Genomic DNA, 17,976 nt, shown 5'->3' with positions numbered 1-17,976 from the left:
TCGTTTATTATCGAGTACCTCTACCTAGTAGGGCCGTTTTAGAAGGAGTCGGTATAAAGGCTATATCGACTTTACTCTTAGTAGGAGTATAGAGTCTTCTTAAAGTTAAAGACGTAGTACTAACGAGGATAACGAGCTCGCCGACTATTTAGATGCTAATATAGATAAAGGGGATCTATTCGAGGTACTAAAGACATAGTCTTTAATAGAGTCTAAGTACCCTACTCTCGTATTGATAGCGCGGGATATTCTCTATATTCCTACCGCCGGAGTTAGGTATAAGCGCGATTTCAGTATCGCTCGATACTAAAGTCGTTTCAATCGCTAATATACCGTAGTAATATTCTCTAGATTAATAGTATCTCGTTTTCGCTATCGGGACGATAAGTACGATACTAGAGTTCTTATCGCCTAGGAGGCTATAGAGGTTTCCTAAGCGCTTCTTAGTACTCTAACTTTATAGGAGATCCTTAGTAAAGACCGAGAGCAGACGAAAGATCTTATAGAACGGATTAGTAACTTAGATACGATTAGCGATAACGAGGGTAATATAGTAGAGGAGCTAAGGCGATTAGTATACCTAAGTTTTAAGCTTGCGTAGGAGTGCCTCCGGGATACTACAAGACGATTATAAGGAGATTGCTTTAAGCTTATATAAAGTTTACCTACCGACTATATTTACCGACTATATTTCTTAAGATTCAAAATATTACAACTTATAGTATAGTATATATATAATCCTAAGTTTCTTTATTTAATTTAACTATAATCTTTACTTTCGTATCTATATCGGGTTTATATACAGTTTCTTTTCTTATACCTAGTCTAAATAAATCGCTTCTTCGCTCTCGTTAGGGCATCCGGTTTCTAGGTTTTTTATTTCTATATACGAAGATTCAATACCTAATAGGTACGCAATACCTACTAGGTATCGTAATACCTACTAGGTTTGTACCTAACCCGATAGGTTAGGTATACCTAGCTAAATACCTATACCTATTAGGTATTGCTAATACCTAACCTACCCTATATACCTACTAGGGTAGGTTGTACCTATAATAAGGCCTAATATAGTTAGCTAGGTCCCGAGAACGGAGAGCGTTATTAAGACTTACCGCTAACGACCCTTAGAGGTACTCTAAGGGCCTCTATATAGGATAGCGGCCTAGCGAGCGCAATTGCTCTAAGAGTAGCAAGCCTTAGTAGTAACTAGTCTTAGGTCGATTGTAGCGTAAAGGTCGGTAGACCTATAGTAGTCCCTATATAGCGGTACGCTACCTCGATAGTATAAATCTCTCTATTAAGGGTTCGCGCTATAAGGTAAAGGCATACTACCTAGTAGTAGTATTTATCGTTGCCTTCTACAAGGGCGCGCGCGTCCTCTATAGAGCTTGCTAGGTAACTAGCCGTAATCTCCCTCTATATTTTATTATATACGTCCTTTTAGCAGGTTATTATAAACGTCGGGCTAATAAATTTTAAACGTCGGGCCTAAAGTTTGCCTTAGGCCGCATTCTGTACCTAAGGCAGAATATTTGTATATTACCTGCTTCTATAACGAGAGCGACAAGACAAGACGAGACGAGAGCGACTAAGAGGAGAGCGACAAGACGAGAGCGACAAGACGAGAGCGACGAGACAAGACGAGAGCGACGAAAGCGACGAGACAAGACGAGACGAGGGCAACGAGACAAGACAAGACGAGACGAGCGCGACGAGACAAGACGAGACGAGCGCGACGAGACCGACGAGACCGACGAGACGCGACGAGACGCGACGAGATACAACGAGACCGACGAGATACGACGAGACCGACGAGATACAACGAGACCGACGAGACGCGACGCGACGAGAGCGACGAGAGGAACAAGAGCAACGAGAGGAACGAGACGCAAAATACCTACCTAGAAAGGAGAGAGAGAGAGAGAGAGAGAGATAGAATACCTAAGAGAAATAGTTTGAGATATCTTCTGCCTAAGGCAAACTTTGGGCCCGACGTTTAAAATTTATTAGCCCGACGTTTATAAAGGCCCCTTTTAGCGTTAGACGGCTATTACCTTATTTAAGAGTCGTAGTACTATCTATATATAGACTCGTTAGTAAGGCGAACCCCTAGTAAGGTAGATAGATACTTACCCTCTCTATACTATTACAACCTGCTTTATTATTATTTGTACAACTATTATACATGCGATATATAGGCGTATTGTATACTCGCCCTATAGCAATCGACTTCGTATATCGTAGGCATATTGCGATATACTTAGTCTCGTCCTAGTCTACGTCTAACTAGCTATAGTCCTAGTCGTTAGGAACTATATCCTTTATATATATAGTAGAAAAAGAAATCGTTATATACCTCTAGGTAAACGCTATAATAGTTAGAAGGGCCTAATAAAGCGGCGGAGCCGACGAGAGAAACTAAGAAACGAGGCGGAGCTATAGAGAGGCGAGAGGGAAACAAGAAGTAGAAGTATAGCTATCTAGATATAGTAATAATAATAGAGTTATAGGTAGATAAGGATGTTAGTATATAGTAGGATATTAATAGGAGAGGAATAAGAGGATTGTAGAACGTACGACGAACCTATTAAAATACTCTATCTCTATAGCGATACTACTATATACTCCCGACTACTATCTATAGAATTCGCGACGTAACTATAAGCAAATATTCTTAGCAACGCTTTGTAATAGCGCGAATATAAGAAGGAATTTATATACAATATTTACTAATACTAAGGTATAGATATTCTATAGGTATACGCTAGCTCTATATAGTACCTAGATAAGAGTAGACGTCGACCTCCTATTTGTAGAGCAAATATATAGAGGACTAATAACCTATCGCTACTAGGGATATTAGCTCTAAGAGAGAGCGTCTATAATACACTAGAGTAGAGGAGCCCTAGCGAACCCCCGGCGAGGTAGGTAGAGTATACTATATAGGCCGGGAAGCCCTTATAGACCTCTAGCGATCTAGTATAGAAGGGATACTCTACCGATCGAGAACGTTCTAAATTAAGAGGGTTTCTAAGAGAACCGGTTATCGGCTACTATCTAAGAGGAGGCAGTACTAGTAGCGAGGAGTAGATAATAGAATAGCTTATATATATAGTAAGGGCCTCCTCTAGGAAGGAAGGGCAGAGTTATTATACCTTAGATAGTAAGCCGTATATTGTTTATACCTTTTATACCTCGGACTTCTATTACGTATACCCTTACGCTTATAGGACTATTATACCCCCCCTCCCTACTACCGTACGCGCGTATAAGAATTGAGATTGGTACGTACTCCGTACTACTAACGGGCAGGCCCGTAGGACATATTTGAATAGGCCCTAAATTGGCTTTTCGAGATAAGTCGACGTAGGAGGATACTGGATCGAAAAGCGAGCATACAGGTAACAAGACTACATATCTGGGTATCAAACAACTCACAAACTATAACCGAAACATACAATCCCGTAGCTCGTAACATCATACTCGCGGTGCATATCAAACAATCTCGCGACTCGCGTACGGTGCATTCTGATTCCAGCAATCGTCGTAGGCATCTCACATATTCTCCACTACCCTCGCATTGACCGCACTCTGGAATCCGTGCGTGTTGCCAGAGAACTCATTACTACCGGCATTGCCGTTGTTGGTCGTACCATAATCGCGGTAACTGCTCGGTCCCTCGCCATACTGCTCAGCCATAGCAAGCTGGCTCTGCACAGTCTGGTTCTGCGCCGGCAAGAATATGACCTTACTGTTCGCAGTCTTCGCCATGGTTTGCATAGCCTCGAGGTATCTGATCTGCATAGCAGGAGCGCTCGACAGGATATCGGCAGCTTGTCGCATCAGCTTCGCGCTCTCGACTTCAGCACGGGCACTGATGACCTTGGCTTCACCAGTTCGCTTGCTCTGCGCGGCCATGGACAAGCTGTCCTGGAGTTCCTGGCTGAAGATGATGTCCTTGATTAACATGGACTCCACCTCTGCGCCCCATCCTGTCGCGGTCTCATCAATGATTTCGCGGATCGACTGGGCAATCTCCTCGCGGCGCTCGATGACATCTTGCAGTACTCTTGCGCCAATGACGTGGCGGAGGGTGGTCTGGGTGCGCTCCACAAGCGCAGTGCGCAGGTTGGAGATGCCGAAGGCAGCTTTGTGCGGAGAAGTAATGCGATAGTAGATGACCGATGTGAGGGTCAAATTGACATTGTCCTTGGTCATGCAGACCTGCTTTGGCACCTCCACAATCTGGATCTTGACATCCACCTGAATCAGAGCCTCGGAAAGAGGGTTGATCTTGACCAGTCCTGGGTCTACAGCTCTTGCGAAACGACCAAACTTGGTGACGAGACCCACGTTTCCTTGGGCGACGGGTTTGTATGGATTGGGGCAGACGATGCAGCAGGGAATAGCGCCTATGGCACCAATGATAGAGCCTAGAGTGTTGACCATTCCACCGTACCAGCCATGTTGGGAGTCGTCTTCGGTATCGGCCTTGATGATTTGGGCATAGGATGTTTGGAGATCTTCGCGGCGAGGAGGTTGGACCTGTTGGCAGATTTCAAGTCAGTGGCAGTCTGAAAGACGTGGTATAGCTATGTCAGGTATGGTTTGATTCGGTACCTTGACGATAGGGTCAGTGTCATGTGGGCTGGCACCGCTGCCGTGAAGAGGCGCCTTGCCGTTGACTTCTGCTGCTGCTCGATCCATAATAGCAGTGATAGTCGTACGAACAATGGTTGATGTTGGAGCGATAGAGCTAGTTGGGCGCTGGGATGTAGCTTCGTATGGGGAACCTAGAACTAGCTCCTATAGCTAAGTTACTGTGGGGTAAATGAGGCTCTTGGAGGATACCGCGTTTGGACTGTACAAGGGATGATGATGATTATGACAATAATATCAGGGAGAGGGAGAGAGAACTAGAGAGAGAGGCGAATGTGATGAATTTATAGAGCGTCACGGGAGCATTCACAGATGCACACAAAGATCTTGAAGCGCAGCACATTTCATCGCCTCTTCCTTCCTCCTTCCCCTCGCTTATCACATACCAGATCGAGCAGCCGCTAGTCTACTTGAGGAGTCGTATGGATCACCACCTCAGTCTCGGGCAGACCGTAGCCGGACTACCGCTCGCCACGAGGTCAACAATGCCACCACCAACCATAGTCTCAAAGGGCTTTTTCACTGGAACATACCTTCCAGGTTATTTAGGATCAAATCTCTCGTCGCATCTGTCACCTACTGTAGGAATATACAATGATGTCGCCTCGCCGTAGCAACCTGCGAAATTATTGAGAATACTGGAATGCGTCCAAGATGAGCCATCCATCAGGATCGCACAGCCCGGCCAACTCCACTCCTTTGTAAATAAAGATACATGATGTATGTTGACTGAGGCGCATACAGGCGCAGGGCAAGGTCATGAGGTCTGTTGATCACACGGCTATCGGCACTCCAGCCGCCCTACCAACTTGTTCCCATCGCATTGCCTGTACCACAATACACGGTGTAGACAGCAAATTACAGCAGGTCCATACTGGATGCTAACCTATTCAATCATCTCATTCTCTATTCTTTCCGACCACTGCTACCAAACTTCTACTTCTCTCATTATAAAAGCAAAGACGATGGAAAAGAAAAAACACCAGCACAAGGGTATATATCCATCCATAGCAGCTCGTAAGCCACACAATATCGTACCTGCGCCGCGCCAACCAGGTATTGCTTGCCCCGCAAGAACGTACAACTGGAAGCCAAATCATCCCACCCCTCAAACAACACTGGCAGGTTACTTGTCGAGAACCAAAGTGAGGATACGCCATCTCCCATAGACGTTTGGGTCACTCACTCCACCTCCACCTCCTCCTAGACCGCAACGCACCACTCCCGGCAGGCATAGCAGGAGGAGGTAGAGCGCGAGGGTAAGGATGATCCTCTTTCCCAATCCCACTTCTAGTCGGACTCTTGTTCTCTTTCCCAACCCTCGCCGATCCACTTCTACCTCTCATACTCCATTCGTGCCTCAACTGATGGTAATCGGTATGACTCTGCTGTAACGGAGGCGAGTTCTACTGCGCCTGACTTGCTTCGGCGTCGGTCTTGCGGAATACACCCCCCAATTTCTCTCCGAGACCTTGGGAACTTGGAGCAGGCGGTGATTGCAGTGATCCGGGAGGCGGTGCACCACCTTTGTTCATCCATCCGAACCAGCTTCCTCGGTTTGCCTGCTTCTTGGCCGCGTCCTCATCGGCAGCTTCCTGGACCAGACGGAGAGGACGAGGTTTGGAGCCCATCATGATGGCACCACTGGGTTTGTCTCTGTCGCCGGAGCTCGTTGTACTTTGTGGTGGTGATGAAGGGTTGGATCGTTCATTCAAGAGGCCACTGGCTGCTCCGGTACTGCTGTCATCATCGATGCCCGCATATGTAGGATTGGAAGTGACGCTGTTGCGATTGCTGGCACTACCACTCATCTTGCTGTCTCGAGCGCTTTCCTTGTCAATGTTATCTTCGGAAATAGTCGGCACTGAAGTACTAGATGAAGGTGTCCTCCCAAAGAATGAGTTGCGATTGATGGGAGAGGTGAGGCCCGGGCTTAGTGGTCCTGCATTTGGAGACGGGCCACGATACATATTTGTAACCACACTCGCAGCCGGCCAGTCCGAGTTCGCGCGTCTGTGGCCATGGGATGCTCTCGTCGACCTGGATCGTGCGATGGGCACACTGGGAGCGGTCTTCGGGTCTTCATTGAGACCTGGTGTTTTCAAGGACGGCTCGAGTTGATCACCAGGAGCGAGTGACTGTGATAGCGGACGTGGTCTTGGTCTGGTGCCACCCATGACACTCTTCGCTCGTTGCAGCAGACTAGGCTGTTCGTCCTTGTCAGGTGGAGGCGGTGGCAGCTCTTTATCCGTGTCTGCATGCTGTCGTTTTGTGCTGGCGGCACCCGGGCCTGCCATCAGGTCCGGCGTCTTATCTAGAATCGCCTCGAACTGGTCATGCTGGAGAAGGCGCGAGATGATATTGTTAATATACAACGTCAATGCCTTGTTTGCGTCCTTAAGGCTCTGCACTTCTGCTTGCAGTCGCCGCGTGTCTCCTTCAATCTCACTCTCGTCGACTTGGGAGTCCAACTCGTCAGCGAGCGATGTGCCCACGGCAGTGTCCAAGTGTCTGGACGGAGGTCGCGACCCAGGATGTGAAGGTGCTCGCAGGAAGTCGCCTTGTAGTGTTTTCTCGCTCAGCAACAGCTGGAATGACTCGTTCTCTTCCATCAAGCGAGCATTGTGCATTTTGACGTCGTACAGCTGTCGTTGAATCTCTTGCAGACGTCCTCCTCCCATATTCTCCATTTCCACCAGCTTGATCTGAGCTTCAGCCAGTTCCAGTCGCAATCCTTCTATGATCTTGTCCTTTTGGTTCACGAGCTTCGAGTTGATTCTGGACGCGGAGTCACTGCGCGAGACGGAGGGCGGCGCAAACTGTCGATCTGATGCATCGCGAACAGGCGACCCATTCGCACTCCGGCCGTTGCTCGAGTGCCGAGTCATCATCGGCCTCCTACTGTCATCTTCTAAGCCGGCGCGCATTTCGCGCTGCGCCAAAGTTTCCTTCATGCGCTGCAAAGCAGCCTGCATCTCCACCTCACGCGTTGCCGCCTCTTCCTTCTCCTTCATCGCGGCCTCCTTTTCACTCTCGTAAATCTGCTCCATCTCGCGGCGGGCTCGTACGCTCTCTTTCTTCTCCAGTTCTAGGTCGTTGATGCGCTCGGTATGTTCATGCACGGTCTCCTCCAGCATGCCTTGCTCCTTGTGGGCCTCGTCCAGCTTGACCTGGAGCACTGCAGCCTGCTTCTGCGACTCTTCACATGCTCGCTCGGCTTCTTGCAGTTTCTCCTGAAGCTCGTCCATTCTGGCGGCGAGTTCAGCTTTGGCGTCCTCGTCAGCAGCAGAGTCGGCAACGGGTTTGCCTCTGACAGCAGCTCTGGCAGATACAGGCGCGGCGCCAGTGCGTGTGGATCGTGAACGATTGAGGCCGACCGTTGCGCCAGGACCGTTACTGCTTGTTGTGCTGGACGAGATCATCCTGGACGGCGATTGGGAGCCTTGGTTGTTATGTGTGCTCGCCGGTGGATTGTTGGCAGCGGTGGTCGGAGTGCGTCGGGCGGCAGCCGGGATAGGCGGCTTTTTGCTGTTGGGTGTAGACATGCTCAAGGCTATAGGTATTATTGTTGCTGGCGCGTGCTTCTGCTACTGTTGTGGGAGGAGGTTTCGGTGTTTTTTAGGTTATCATATGGAAGCTCATGCAAGACGGCCGCGCTAAGAATAGAACCGCCCGATTACAGCGCAGCGCGCAGGCAGGAGCGAGAGGGAGGGGAGGTTCTGACAGGAGTACGGGGAGCAGGAGGAGCGGTACCAGTAACAATTCCTGTAGGTAAGAATAGGTAAATCTACGGCAAGGGAAAGCAGGAAAGGAGAAGGTAAGAAGACTACCTAGGTCCTAGGAAACACGGTGTGCTGCCTTCCTTGGAGATTACGATGAGCAGCAGCGTGAGCGAGTGCGAGTATGCCCGTCTGAGCGTCTCCACATGGCCGCCCGCTGCCCGGCGACCGTGAAACAGACATCCTGGTCAACACACACATACAGATCCCCACGCGTGATCAAAAAAGAATGTTTCATGACACTAGCTGTCGGTGATAGCTACCTATACTGTGGTGGGAGCGTGGAAACCGAGTCTTTTCCGAAGGCATCCATCACAGAATATATCAACCGTCAGCGTCAAGGCCGCCTGCATGCTTCATATTGATAGATTGTCCTCGAGAGGCGCGTCGGAGACGCGTCGGGAGGAAATTGTAATGGAAGACGAGACAGCGGGCACTACCGCCTAGAGTGCTTTAGTCAGTCCTGCCTTCCTCTACATGCATGACTCGCGCAAGCCAAAATTCCCGAGCTGCTTCTGCCTCAGGTTTCTACGTTCTACCCATGCCATGAGCCCGACTGCCGATATCTTGAGGTAAAGCTTCACGAAACTACTACCTCGTGCACCTACTCCTGTCGCAGCACGTCTCTTGCTCGCCTTCACCCCATCATGGATCTCCGCACATATGTCTCCGACCACTTGCTCAAGCTGGTCGGAGCGAGCGAAGACATGATTGTAGACTTTGTGGTGTCAGAGGCCAAGCGTGCCAAATCGCCCTCGCAGCTCCTAGACAAGCTGTCGAGCATGCTAGATTCTACTGACGATGACCTGCGCCGTTTCAGTGAGGGCCTGTATGCCCAAGTCGCCAAGCCAAGCTCGAATGGAGCAGCGAGCGACGGCAAGGGACAGAAGAGTGCAAAGCCCGGTATGGCCAAGAAAAAGTATGCGCTTGTCGACATGGAGGTCGAGGAGGAGGCACCGCGCCCATCAGCAACAAAGACGGAGCGGAAAAGGGAGGACAATGGCGAGAGAAAGTCACGGCACAGGTCGGATCGAGACCGGAGGAGATCTCATAGTGGAGAAAGGCGGAAGAAGCTACGGCGGCGTGATGGAGATTTCGACGATCGATGGGGCGATGAGGAGGAAGAGGACGAAGAGGACTTCCCCTCTCCGCCGGCGAAACGTACGCGATTTGACAATGGCTCCACGTCGCCGAAGGAGGATGAGCCAGAAAAAGAGGATGAAGAGGACGAGGAGGACGAGGAGGAACGCGATCGCAGAGAACGCAAAGCATTCGAAGAGAGATTGAAGCAGAAAGAGAAGGACAGCACGAAGAAACTGACCGAAGACCGATCATCAAAACGAGACGCTGCAGACGCAGAGAGGCGGGCGCAAGCCGGAAAGCTGACTGCCCAAGAGATGAAAGATCTGAGGTTACGATCGCGACAGGATTATCTCAAGAAGCGTTCTGCCCAAGAGCTGGCACTTCTTCGGAGACAGGTCGCAGAGGAGGAGGAAGAGGAACGGAACAACCCAACCCTGACCCAGCAGGAGAAGGACGAATTTGCCAGGAATCGTGAGGCTCTGCGGCTGGCAGAAGAGCGTGAGGGCATTGATGACCATATTGACGGGTACGCTTTGCCAGATGATTACATTACGGAGAAGGGCAAGCTGGACACGAAGCGCAAAGAAAAGGCTCTCTATAGTCGATATGTGGAGCGCGACGATCAAGGACGAGAGAAGTATGTCACCGAGCATGAAGAGTGGGAGCGAGAACAGTTGGCCAAGACGAAAGCCCAGATCATTGTGCCCGATCACCAGGACGAGGGAGATTACGAATACGTATTTGACGAAGAGCAACAGTTACGATGGGTCACCGATGCGGTCTTGAAGGGTGGTATGAGTGACATGAAGTCGCCACAGGAGAAGCTCCTGGCACAGCAAATGTTGGCAGCGGAGAGGAAAGCCAAGACGATGGAAGAGAAGCGGAAGACACTGCCGGTCTACCAGTACCGCCAGCAATTCCTGGATGCTGTCAAGGAATATCAGATTCTGATTATTGTAGGGGAGACTGGCAGCGGCAAGACTACACAACTGCCGCAGTTCTTGTACGAAGACGGATATTGTAAAGATGGCATGAAGGTCGGATGTACGCAACCGCGTCGTGTTGCTGCTATGAGTGTTGCAGCCCGTGTAGCAGAGGAAGTTGGCGTGAAGCTCGGCAATGAAGTCGGATATGCAATTCGTTTCGAAGACAACACCACAGACAAAACGGCGCTGAAGTACATGACTGATGGTATGTTACTTCGCGAGTTCTTGACCGAGCCAGATCTGGGGGGTTATAGCGCTCTCATGATTGACGAAGCTCACGAACGCACCCTGCATACCGATATCCTGTTCGGTCTGGTCAAGGATATCGCAAGAGGACGACCTGATCTCAAGCTCTTGATCTCCTCGGCTACACTTGATGCACAGAAGTTCAGCGAGTTCTTTGACGATGCTCCTATTCTCAACATCCCCGGCCGTACCTACGATGTGGAGATGAACTATTCGTTGCAACCAGAAGCGAACTACCTCTCTGCGGCCATTACTACCGTCTTTCAAATACATCTCTCCCAACCTATGCCTGGCGATATCTTGGTGTTCTTGACTGGTCAGGATGAGATTGAGCAAGCGGAACAATCACTACAGGAGACGGCTCGAAAGCTAGGAAGTGCGGCACCAGAACTGTTAATATGCCCCATCTATGCCAACCTGCCTACAGATCTGCAGCAAAAGATCTTCGACCCAACTCCACCGAAAGTCCGCAAAGTCGTTCTGGCCACTAACATCGCGGAGACGTCTCTGACGATAGATGGTATCGTATATGTCATCGATCCTGGATACGTCAAAGAAAACCGGTATACACCTGCTACGAACATGGAGTCTCTTGTTTCGGTGCCCATCTCTCGCGCTTCAGCAAATCAGCGTGCTGGACGAGCAGGACGCAATCAGCCAGGAAAGTGCTTCAGACTATATACGAAGTGGGCATACTACAATGACTTGCCGGAATCAACCACGCCTGAAATCCAGCGAACTAATCTCAACTCCATCGTGCTGCTACTCAAGTCACTCGGTATAAACGACCTCATCAACTTCGACTTCATGGATCCTCCCGCGCCAGACATGTTGATTCGATCTCTCGAACAACTCTACGCCCTCGGCGCCCTCAACGACAAAGGTGAACTCACCAAAGTAGGACGCCAAATGGCCGAGTTCCCTACCGACCCTATGCTTGCCAAAGCCGTCCTCCAGGCCGATAAAGAAGGCTGCGTAGAAGAGGTGCTGTCCATCATTGCCATGCTCGGCGAAGCCTCTGCCCTCTTCTACCGACCCAAAGACAAAAAGCTCCAAGCCGACGCCGCCCGAGCCCGTTTCACCTCTAAAGAAGGCGGCGACCACATCTCTTACCTCAACATCTGGAACCAATGGGTAGATGCCGATTTCAGCTACGTCTGGGCCAAAGAGAACTTCCTCCAACAACGCTCCCTCACGCGCGCCAGAGACGTGCGAGACCAACTCGCCAAACTCTGCGATCGCGTCGAAGTCACTCTCTCGTCCTGCGGGACCAGCAATCTCCCACCTATTCAACGCGCCATCACAGCCGGATTCTTTCCCAATGCCGCCCGACTCCAACGCAGTGGAGATTCCTATCGGACGGTGAAGAATAACTTGACCGTGCATATCCACCCCAGCTCGGTGTTAATGGATGTGAGACCCAAGTGGGTGATATTCTATGAGTTGGTATTGACGAGCAAAGAGTTCATGAGGAGTGTGATGCCACTGCAGCCGGAGTGGTTAATGGAAGTGGCGCCGCATTATTACAAGCCCAAGGATGTGGAGAGTTTGGGGGTGGATAGGAAAATGCCGAAGATATAGGGAGTCCAAGCCATGCGTGGAGTGATGAACTGGAGCGGAAATTCGAGGCGGAAGGAGAGACGTTGATGTTGGGACATGTGAGAACAATGACGAGGAGAATGTCATTGCACTCCGTTGCTAGTGAGTGCCAGCAGATCTAATACGGTATAATATAATAAAATCTAGAGTCTGCCAACCCAAATTGCCAGTGCCAGAGGCGCCCGGTTGGAGCGTCGTGGTCAGAGTATGCTTATCGCCTTGTTCACGCACCGTCCGCTTGTCCTTCGGCATCACTCTGCACATCCGCAAGACATGCATAGCAGACTTCCATGCAGTCGTGCCATCTGAACGTGGACTTGATAGCTTCGAACAGCTCAACACTGCTGGCTTGCCAATGCAGCAGGTGTCAGGTCAAGCATAGTCATAGTCGTTCTCTATCGCTTGTGCACAAGTGTTCTCAAGATTGAGACACTCTGGCTTTAGATTCGCATTCTCCAAAGTGAGCAAGGTCCTAGAAAGTGGGCGCGACAGGATCGCGGATGTGCTCAAGTTATAGTTCTCGGCGTCGAGGAAGATGCATGCTGAGCCAGTCTACTTGTCGATGTTCTCCGGGAAATGAAGTGCAGACAGCGAGATCAAGCTCAGGTGACCTTTGTACCAGCGCATTACACTGGCTGTACGGGCTGCTTGTGGCAGTCGGACGCGGCGTACATTGGGGCATCATTCTGAGCTCTCTGGTGGCAGGAAAGTCCAGTGTCTGCCGGAACGCAGAGCGGTGATTAGGTCGACGGGCGCTTGTGGCCGGGAAGGGTCGTTGAAGTGTCAGCACGATCACCACGAGAGAGCCGGATGTCTCAAAGCCTGCAGCATGTGTCAGAACGGCCCCTTTTCAGATCGCATCTGGCAGCGCACTCACCTCTTCAGCACTCAGTCGCCACGAGCTCTCGTACTGGACCAGTGACTTCACAAGATCCCTTTCCTGCTCTTTCGCATCACGCAGGATCTCAACCCACTGCTTACCGGGATACTTGGTAAAGTTCATCTTGCCCCAATCCGGCATTTTCTCGGCTCCAGGCCAAGTACCTAAATCTGGTGTCCCTAGAGACTGGAATATACTTTTGATCAATGCAAGTTCGCTGCCCAGATCTCCGGCATCGAAAAGTGTCTTGTCATCTAGGCATAGGATCTGTGCGGCGACACAGCCAGCAGCCCACATATCTAGCTGAGTCCCATAGCAAGAGTAGCCAAAAAGCAGTTCCGGCGGTCTGTAGCATGTAGTTCCCACGTCCAGGATCTTGGAATCTGCTGGTTCGGAGTCTGTCGAAGACCAGGCGATGCCGAAGTCTGCTATATAGGCTGGCCCAGTAGGTGTTGCGAGGAGGATGTTGGAGGGCTTGATGTCCCGATGTATGATTCCCAAACTATGGATATGCTTCAGTCCAGAGAACACGTCTCTCAGACTAGCTTTCCGACTGTGAGGAGTGAAGCGCTTTTGCCCGAGCAAAGCATCGAGACTGAAAGGCATATATGGAAACACGAGGACAAAGATTCCGTCTGACTGTCGGAACGTCTCGATCAGGAGAATGATGTTCTCGTGTGCGGCTCTGTCTAGTATCTGTGCTTCCCGCACCGCGTCATGAGGTGGTTGCATGATGGATGGATTCGTGACTTTCAAAGCTACCATCCTCAGCTTGCCACCTTCAGGGGGTAGGTCTGGATCAAGGGCACGGAAGACTTCGGAAAAGAGGCCATCATTAAAGTGTTCCGCGTTGGTATACCGCCCAATGGTTGCTCCCGAGGCCGGGAGGTTGGGAAAGTGGTGTTCATTCGTATGGAGATCCCCAGCCGGAGTGGTTACGGCTGATGCGAGTAGTTCGGAGACGTTTCGCCGCACAAGTTCGTGGTACTCGTCCTGTGCAGCTCATCAGAAAAGCTGCTGAGGGAGAAACAGACCCAGGAATCTCGCACCAGAGACGTGGCCGCTCTTCGCGCTTGTTCCTCTCTCGCTTTCGCTTGTGTTGATGCTTCCGAGGTTGGACACCCTGGATTCACCGTCTTGTAGGCTGAGATACTAGCACAAGTCAGCTACCGTTTCTCCCGTATACCACGATTGGCACCGGCTTGCATTTCGGTGGTGTTGCTGAGTCGCTCGCTGAAGGAGACGGCCTTCCGCCAGTCTCCAGCCACGTTGTCTTCTGCCATTATGTTTACTGCTGGCTTTAAGACATGGCCGAGCCTCAAGAACTGAAGTGAGGTTGGGAGTTGAAAAGAAGCTTCCTTGGTGTGAAGGGCACCTCAGACGAGAGGGTGAAGGTGAAGTAGTTACAGCCTGAGGCAGAAACTCGGTGATGCGTCGCGACTGCCTTGCCTTCGCGCTGCGAGCTCCAGATCGAGCTCACTAGGTACTCACTCACTCTCACCTTAAACACCTCCAAACACGACAACCAAACAGCCGCCTGTTCCATCGAATCCCGTGTCTATCCAACCCTCTGGAAAGCGTCAGAGTAGTACATCCCCATTCCGTACATCACAATGGACTCGCTGGTGGCTCAATACAGCCGCCCGGCGTTCCAGAACGAGGGCTACAGCGAAGAAGAGCAGCTCCAACTGGCGCTCGACGTGCAACCACAGCTCAATCTCAACTTCGCCCTCCCTCCCGTCGCCAACAATGCAGCCTGGTTGCGCGCCATGACCGATGACCACTCCAACCCCCAATGTCCCATCAAGATTGCCCACGGAACCACAACACTCGCCTTCCGCTTCAAGGGCGGTATCATCGTTGCCACGGATTCGAGAGCCACAGCAGGGAACTGGATTGCCAGTCAAACGGTGAAGAAGGTTATTGAGATCAATAGTGCGTTGTTGGGGACCATGGCTGGTGGTGCTGCTGTAGGTTGATCACTTGAAGGGTTGCATGCGTCGAGAACGGTATGGTAGGCTGACTTGGCTTCACTTCTTTACAGGACTGTCAATACTGGCTCGCATACCTCGGAATGCAATGTAGACTCCACGAACTCCGCCACAAGCGCCGCATTTCTGTCGCTGCTGCCTCGAAAATCCTCGCCAACCTCGTCTACAGCTACAAGGGCATGGGTCTGAGTATGGGGACCATGTGCGCCGGTGTGACCCCTACCGAAGGACCGGCTCTCTACTACATCGACAGCGATGGCACGCGGTTAGCGGGTAACTTGTTCTGTGTTGGTTCGGGTCAGACTTTCGCCTATGGTGTGCTGGACGCAGAGTACAAATACGACCTGGAGGATGATGAGGCACTGGAGCTGGGGAAGAGAAGTATTTTGGCTGCGACGCACAGAGATGCTTTCTCTGGTGGTTTCATCAACTTATACCATGTCAAGGAGGAGGGCTGGGTCAAGCACGGCTTCATGGACACGAATCCTATCTTCTGGAAGACGAAGCTGGAGAAGGGCGAGTTCTCCAACGTCACTGCGAACTTGGATTAGGTGGGAAATGCATGAGGTTCAGGAGTGTGAGCACTGCGGGCCGTGTGTGCGCGAAAGAGAAGCGCACTTGTAGTTATACTGGACTTGAGATATTAGCTTACATGGCGCTGAATCAAGAGCATGATATGAACAAGACCTGTTACTTGGGGACTGCGTTGGAACCACCGTAGAGAGAGGTGGTCACTCAAATGCGCCCAGAGGGTTTGCCCAATGCACACATCGGATTCGACTTGTGGTGAGGTCAGAAACCACACAGGCAGCCCGAGCAGCTCGTGATGGACATACGTACTCCCTGTTGTTACCTTCACGGCTGGTCATACAGACTTCCCTCCTTAACATCACATCTTCGGGTTGGGAAAAGATGGTGGTTTCGACCATTGTCGGAGTCTGATTTCTGTTTAGGGGCGTAAATAAGGTACCTATCTCTAGGCTGCAAGCAGAGATACGCGACAACACTTTCCTTTGCTACGAATTTCTCGACAGGATCAAGACAGCTTTGCGTGATATTCCGTAAGCTTTTCAACTAACCCTTGCATCATTGAGCAGTTAACCATGTTCAGTCCATGTCTGGTCATCCGGTCAGACCGCGAGCATAGTGATAATCCTCTTCTAGATTCACACCAGTCGTGATCGAGGAGGGATAGTAGCACTGCAGCTGACCTCGTGAGTTTGTCGACCCCTCGCCTACTTGAGAATGTTCCTCCTGCGGCACACGATGGTGAGGATGGAGATGGTTGGTTATTGCAGCATCACCGTTTGGCACACCAGGTTGCTGGCCGTAAGCGCCATAGTTGCTGTCGTACATGGTCGGATCCAGAGGCACATACTCTGGCCGTGATTGTTCATGCTGTTGTTGTTCAATCAGATGCTCTCCGCCTGGCTGCTGCTGCTGCTGCCGTCGCGCCTCCTCTTCCGCAGCTTTCGCCTCCCTCTCCTTTCTCAATCCACTCCTCCTCGCTCCCTTCCTCTGCGCCCTCGATCTTCTCTCCGGGCCCTCGGGATCAAGCCTCTTCGCAATGGTGAAAATGCGGTCTCTTCCCGTCACATTGTATTTAGACCTCAAATGCTTATACAACGCCTTCTGGCCCAGTTCCCTAACTGCCTCATTCTCCTCCAACTCCTTCTTTAACAACTCCTCCACTGTCCGCTCCGCCACACCCCTCTTGTCCGCATCTACCCTCTTGTACAAGCCCATTTCTTTCCGACATTTCGCTACGCGCTTCGGGCTGATATCAAAGCCTTCATCGCGCGTCAACGTCTCAGAGATTTCCAGATCGGTCAGGCCCGAATTGTGGAAATAATGCTGTAACCGCACTCGCAGAGCCGGAGAGTCGGAAAAGTTCGCCCGCTGCGTTCGAATGCCCCAGTCTAACAGCCTTCTTCTGAGAGTGCCGCGACTGACCGCTAAGCCATGGGATTTGGAGAGTTCATCGACGACTTCTTCGCGCGTGAGGCCGAGGACTTGGATGCTGGTGGTAATGAACTCGCGGTGTTCATCGAGGCAGAGAGGGGGACGGCCGCCGGGCATTTTCGTTGGAGGAGGTGGTGGTTGGAGGGGGTGGTCGATATGTGCTCGGTGGTCAAAAACTTGTGTGTAGGTGGTAGCTATGGGGCGGAAGGCGGTGACGGAGCGGACTCCGTATTCTTGGCAATCTCTCTTTCCTCTTTCTCGTTCTCTTCCTTTCTATCTCTCTCCCTCTCTCTCACACACTCTCCTGTGCTTCCATTATCCATACATGTACTTCCTGTGTGAGACAGATGCAGTCTGGTGTCACGACGACGTGAAGGACTGCAAACGGGCGACAAAAGCACCTCACGCCAACCTCAAGTTGCTTTACCTTCACTTACAAGAATACGCCAATGTCAACAGACATATCAGCAATGTGAACTGTATAACACACCTCGCAGATCTTCACAGCCCTGAGCATCTCTCCAGGAGCTCTTGAGAATCACATCATGTAATAGCTAACTATCGCCACTCTTCTAGTGGTATACAGCCCTCGCCCTTCGACAGCAGAGCTCTTGTACAGCGACTACCGAGGAGTCTTTCACAACACTATAGTTCCCTGGGCTCAACACTCGACGAAGCGACTCACTATATCATACTTCAAGAGAATACATCCATGATAAATACCAAGCTAACAGATCCCACGCAATCTCGTCCAACCTTAAGAATAGCATACAAATGATTCCTCAATC

General features: G+C 50.9%; 6 protein-coding genes across 6 annotated transcripts; 2 read left to right on the top strand and 4 right to left on the bottom strand.

Annotated features, from left to right (window-relative positions):
• Positions 1 to 3,348: 3,348 nt before the first annotated feature.
• SEPMUDRAFT_149547 (stomatin family protein) lies at positions 3,349 to 4,932 on the bottom strand. The gene is made up of 2 exons (XM_016905623.1): positions 4,624 to 4,932; positions 3,349 to 4,548 (listed from the first exon to the last, which is right to left on the bottom strand). Exons 1-2 carry the CDS (start codon positions 4,708 to 4,710, stop codon positions 3,559 to 3,561), a joined length of 1,077 nt encoding a protein of 358 aa, XP_016761169.1. The 5' UTR covers positions 4,711 to 4,932; the 3' UTR covers positions 3,349 to 3,558.
• Positions 4,933 to 5,515: 583 nt separating this feature from the next.
• On the bottom strand, positions 5,516 to 8,260 carry SEPMUDRAFT_149546 (uncharacterized protein). Its single transcript, XM_016905622.1, has one exon. It carries the CDS (start codon positions 8,205 to 8,207, stop codon positions 6,069 to 6,071), a length of 2,139 nt encoding a protein of 712 aa, XP_016761168.1. The 5' UTR covers positions 8,208 to 8,260; the 3' UTR covers positions 5,516 to 6,068.
• An 828-nt stretch (positions 8,261 to 9,088) lies between these two features.
• On the top strand, positions 9,089 to 12,337 carry SEPMUDRAFT_117582 (P-loop containing nucleoside triphosphate hydrolase protein; the record flags this gene model as incomplete). Its single annotated transcript, XM_016901349.1, has 1 exon — positions 9,089 to 12,337. One exon carries the CDS (start codon positions 9,089 to 9,091, stop codon positions 12,335 to 12,337), a length of 3,249 nt encoding a protein of 1,082 aa, XP_016761167.1.
• Positions 12,338 to 12,430: 93 nt separating this feature from the next.
• SEPMUDRAFT_149544 (kinase-like protein) lies at positions 12,431 to 14,540 on the bottom strand. The gene is made up of 4 exons (XM_016905621.1): positions 14,442 to 14,540; positions 14,285 to 14,387; positions 13,233 to 14,228; positions 12,431 to 13,177 (listed from the first exon to the last, which is right to left on the bottom strand). The coding sequence occupies exons 1-4, from the start codon at positions 14,516 to 14,518 to the stop codon at positions 13,148 to 13,150; spliced, it is 1,206 nt and encodes a 401-aa protein (XP_016761166.1). The 5' UTR covers positions 14,519 to 14,540; the 3' UTR covers positions 12,431 to 13,147.
• Positions 14,541 to 14,736: 196 nt separating this feature from the next.
• On the top strand, positions 14,737 to 16,102 carry SEPMUDRAFT_149543 (proteasome subunit beta type-5 precursor). The gene is made up of 2 exons (XM_016905620.1): positions 14,737 to 15,205; positions 15,280 to 16,102. Exons 1-2 carry the CDS (start codon positions 14,849 to 14,851, stop codon positions 15,775 to 15,777), a joined length of 855 nt encoding a protein of 284 aa, XP_016761165.1. The 5' UTR covers positions 14,737 to 14,848; the 3' UTR covers positions 15,778 to 16,102.
• A 62-nt stretch (positions 16,103 to 16,164) lies between these two features.
• SEPMUDRAFT_149542 (uncharacterized protein) lies at positions 16,165 to 17,310 on the bottom strand. Its single transcript, XM_016905619.1, has one exon. It carries the CDS (start codon positions 17,303 to 17,305, stop codon positions 16,349 to 16,351), a length of 957 nt encoding a protein of 318 aa, XP_016761164.1. The 5' UTR covers positions 17,306 to 17,310; the 3' UTR covers positions 16,165 to 16,348.
• Between the last annotated feature and the right edge of the window lie 666 nt (positions 17,311 to 17,976).

The sequence above is a fragment of the Sphaerulina musiva genome (assembly GCF_000320565.1).
Source record: "Sphaerulina musiva SO2202 unplaced genomic scaffold SEPMUscaffold_5, whole genome shotgun sequence".
NCBI lineage: Eukaryota > Fungi > Ascomycota > Dothideomycetes > Mycosphaerellales > Mycosphaerellaceae > Sphaerulina > Sphaerulina musiva.
Note: the sequence above shows the minus strand (reverse complement) of the source record. Positions and strands in the feature narration are given on the sequence as shown.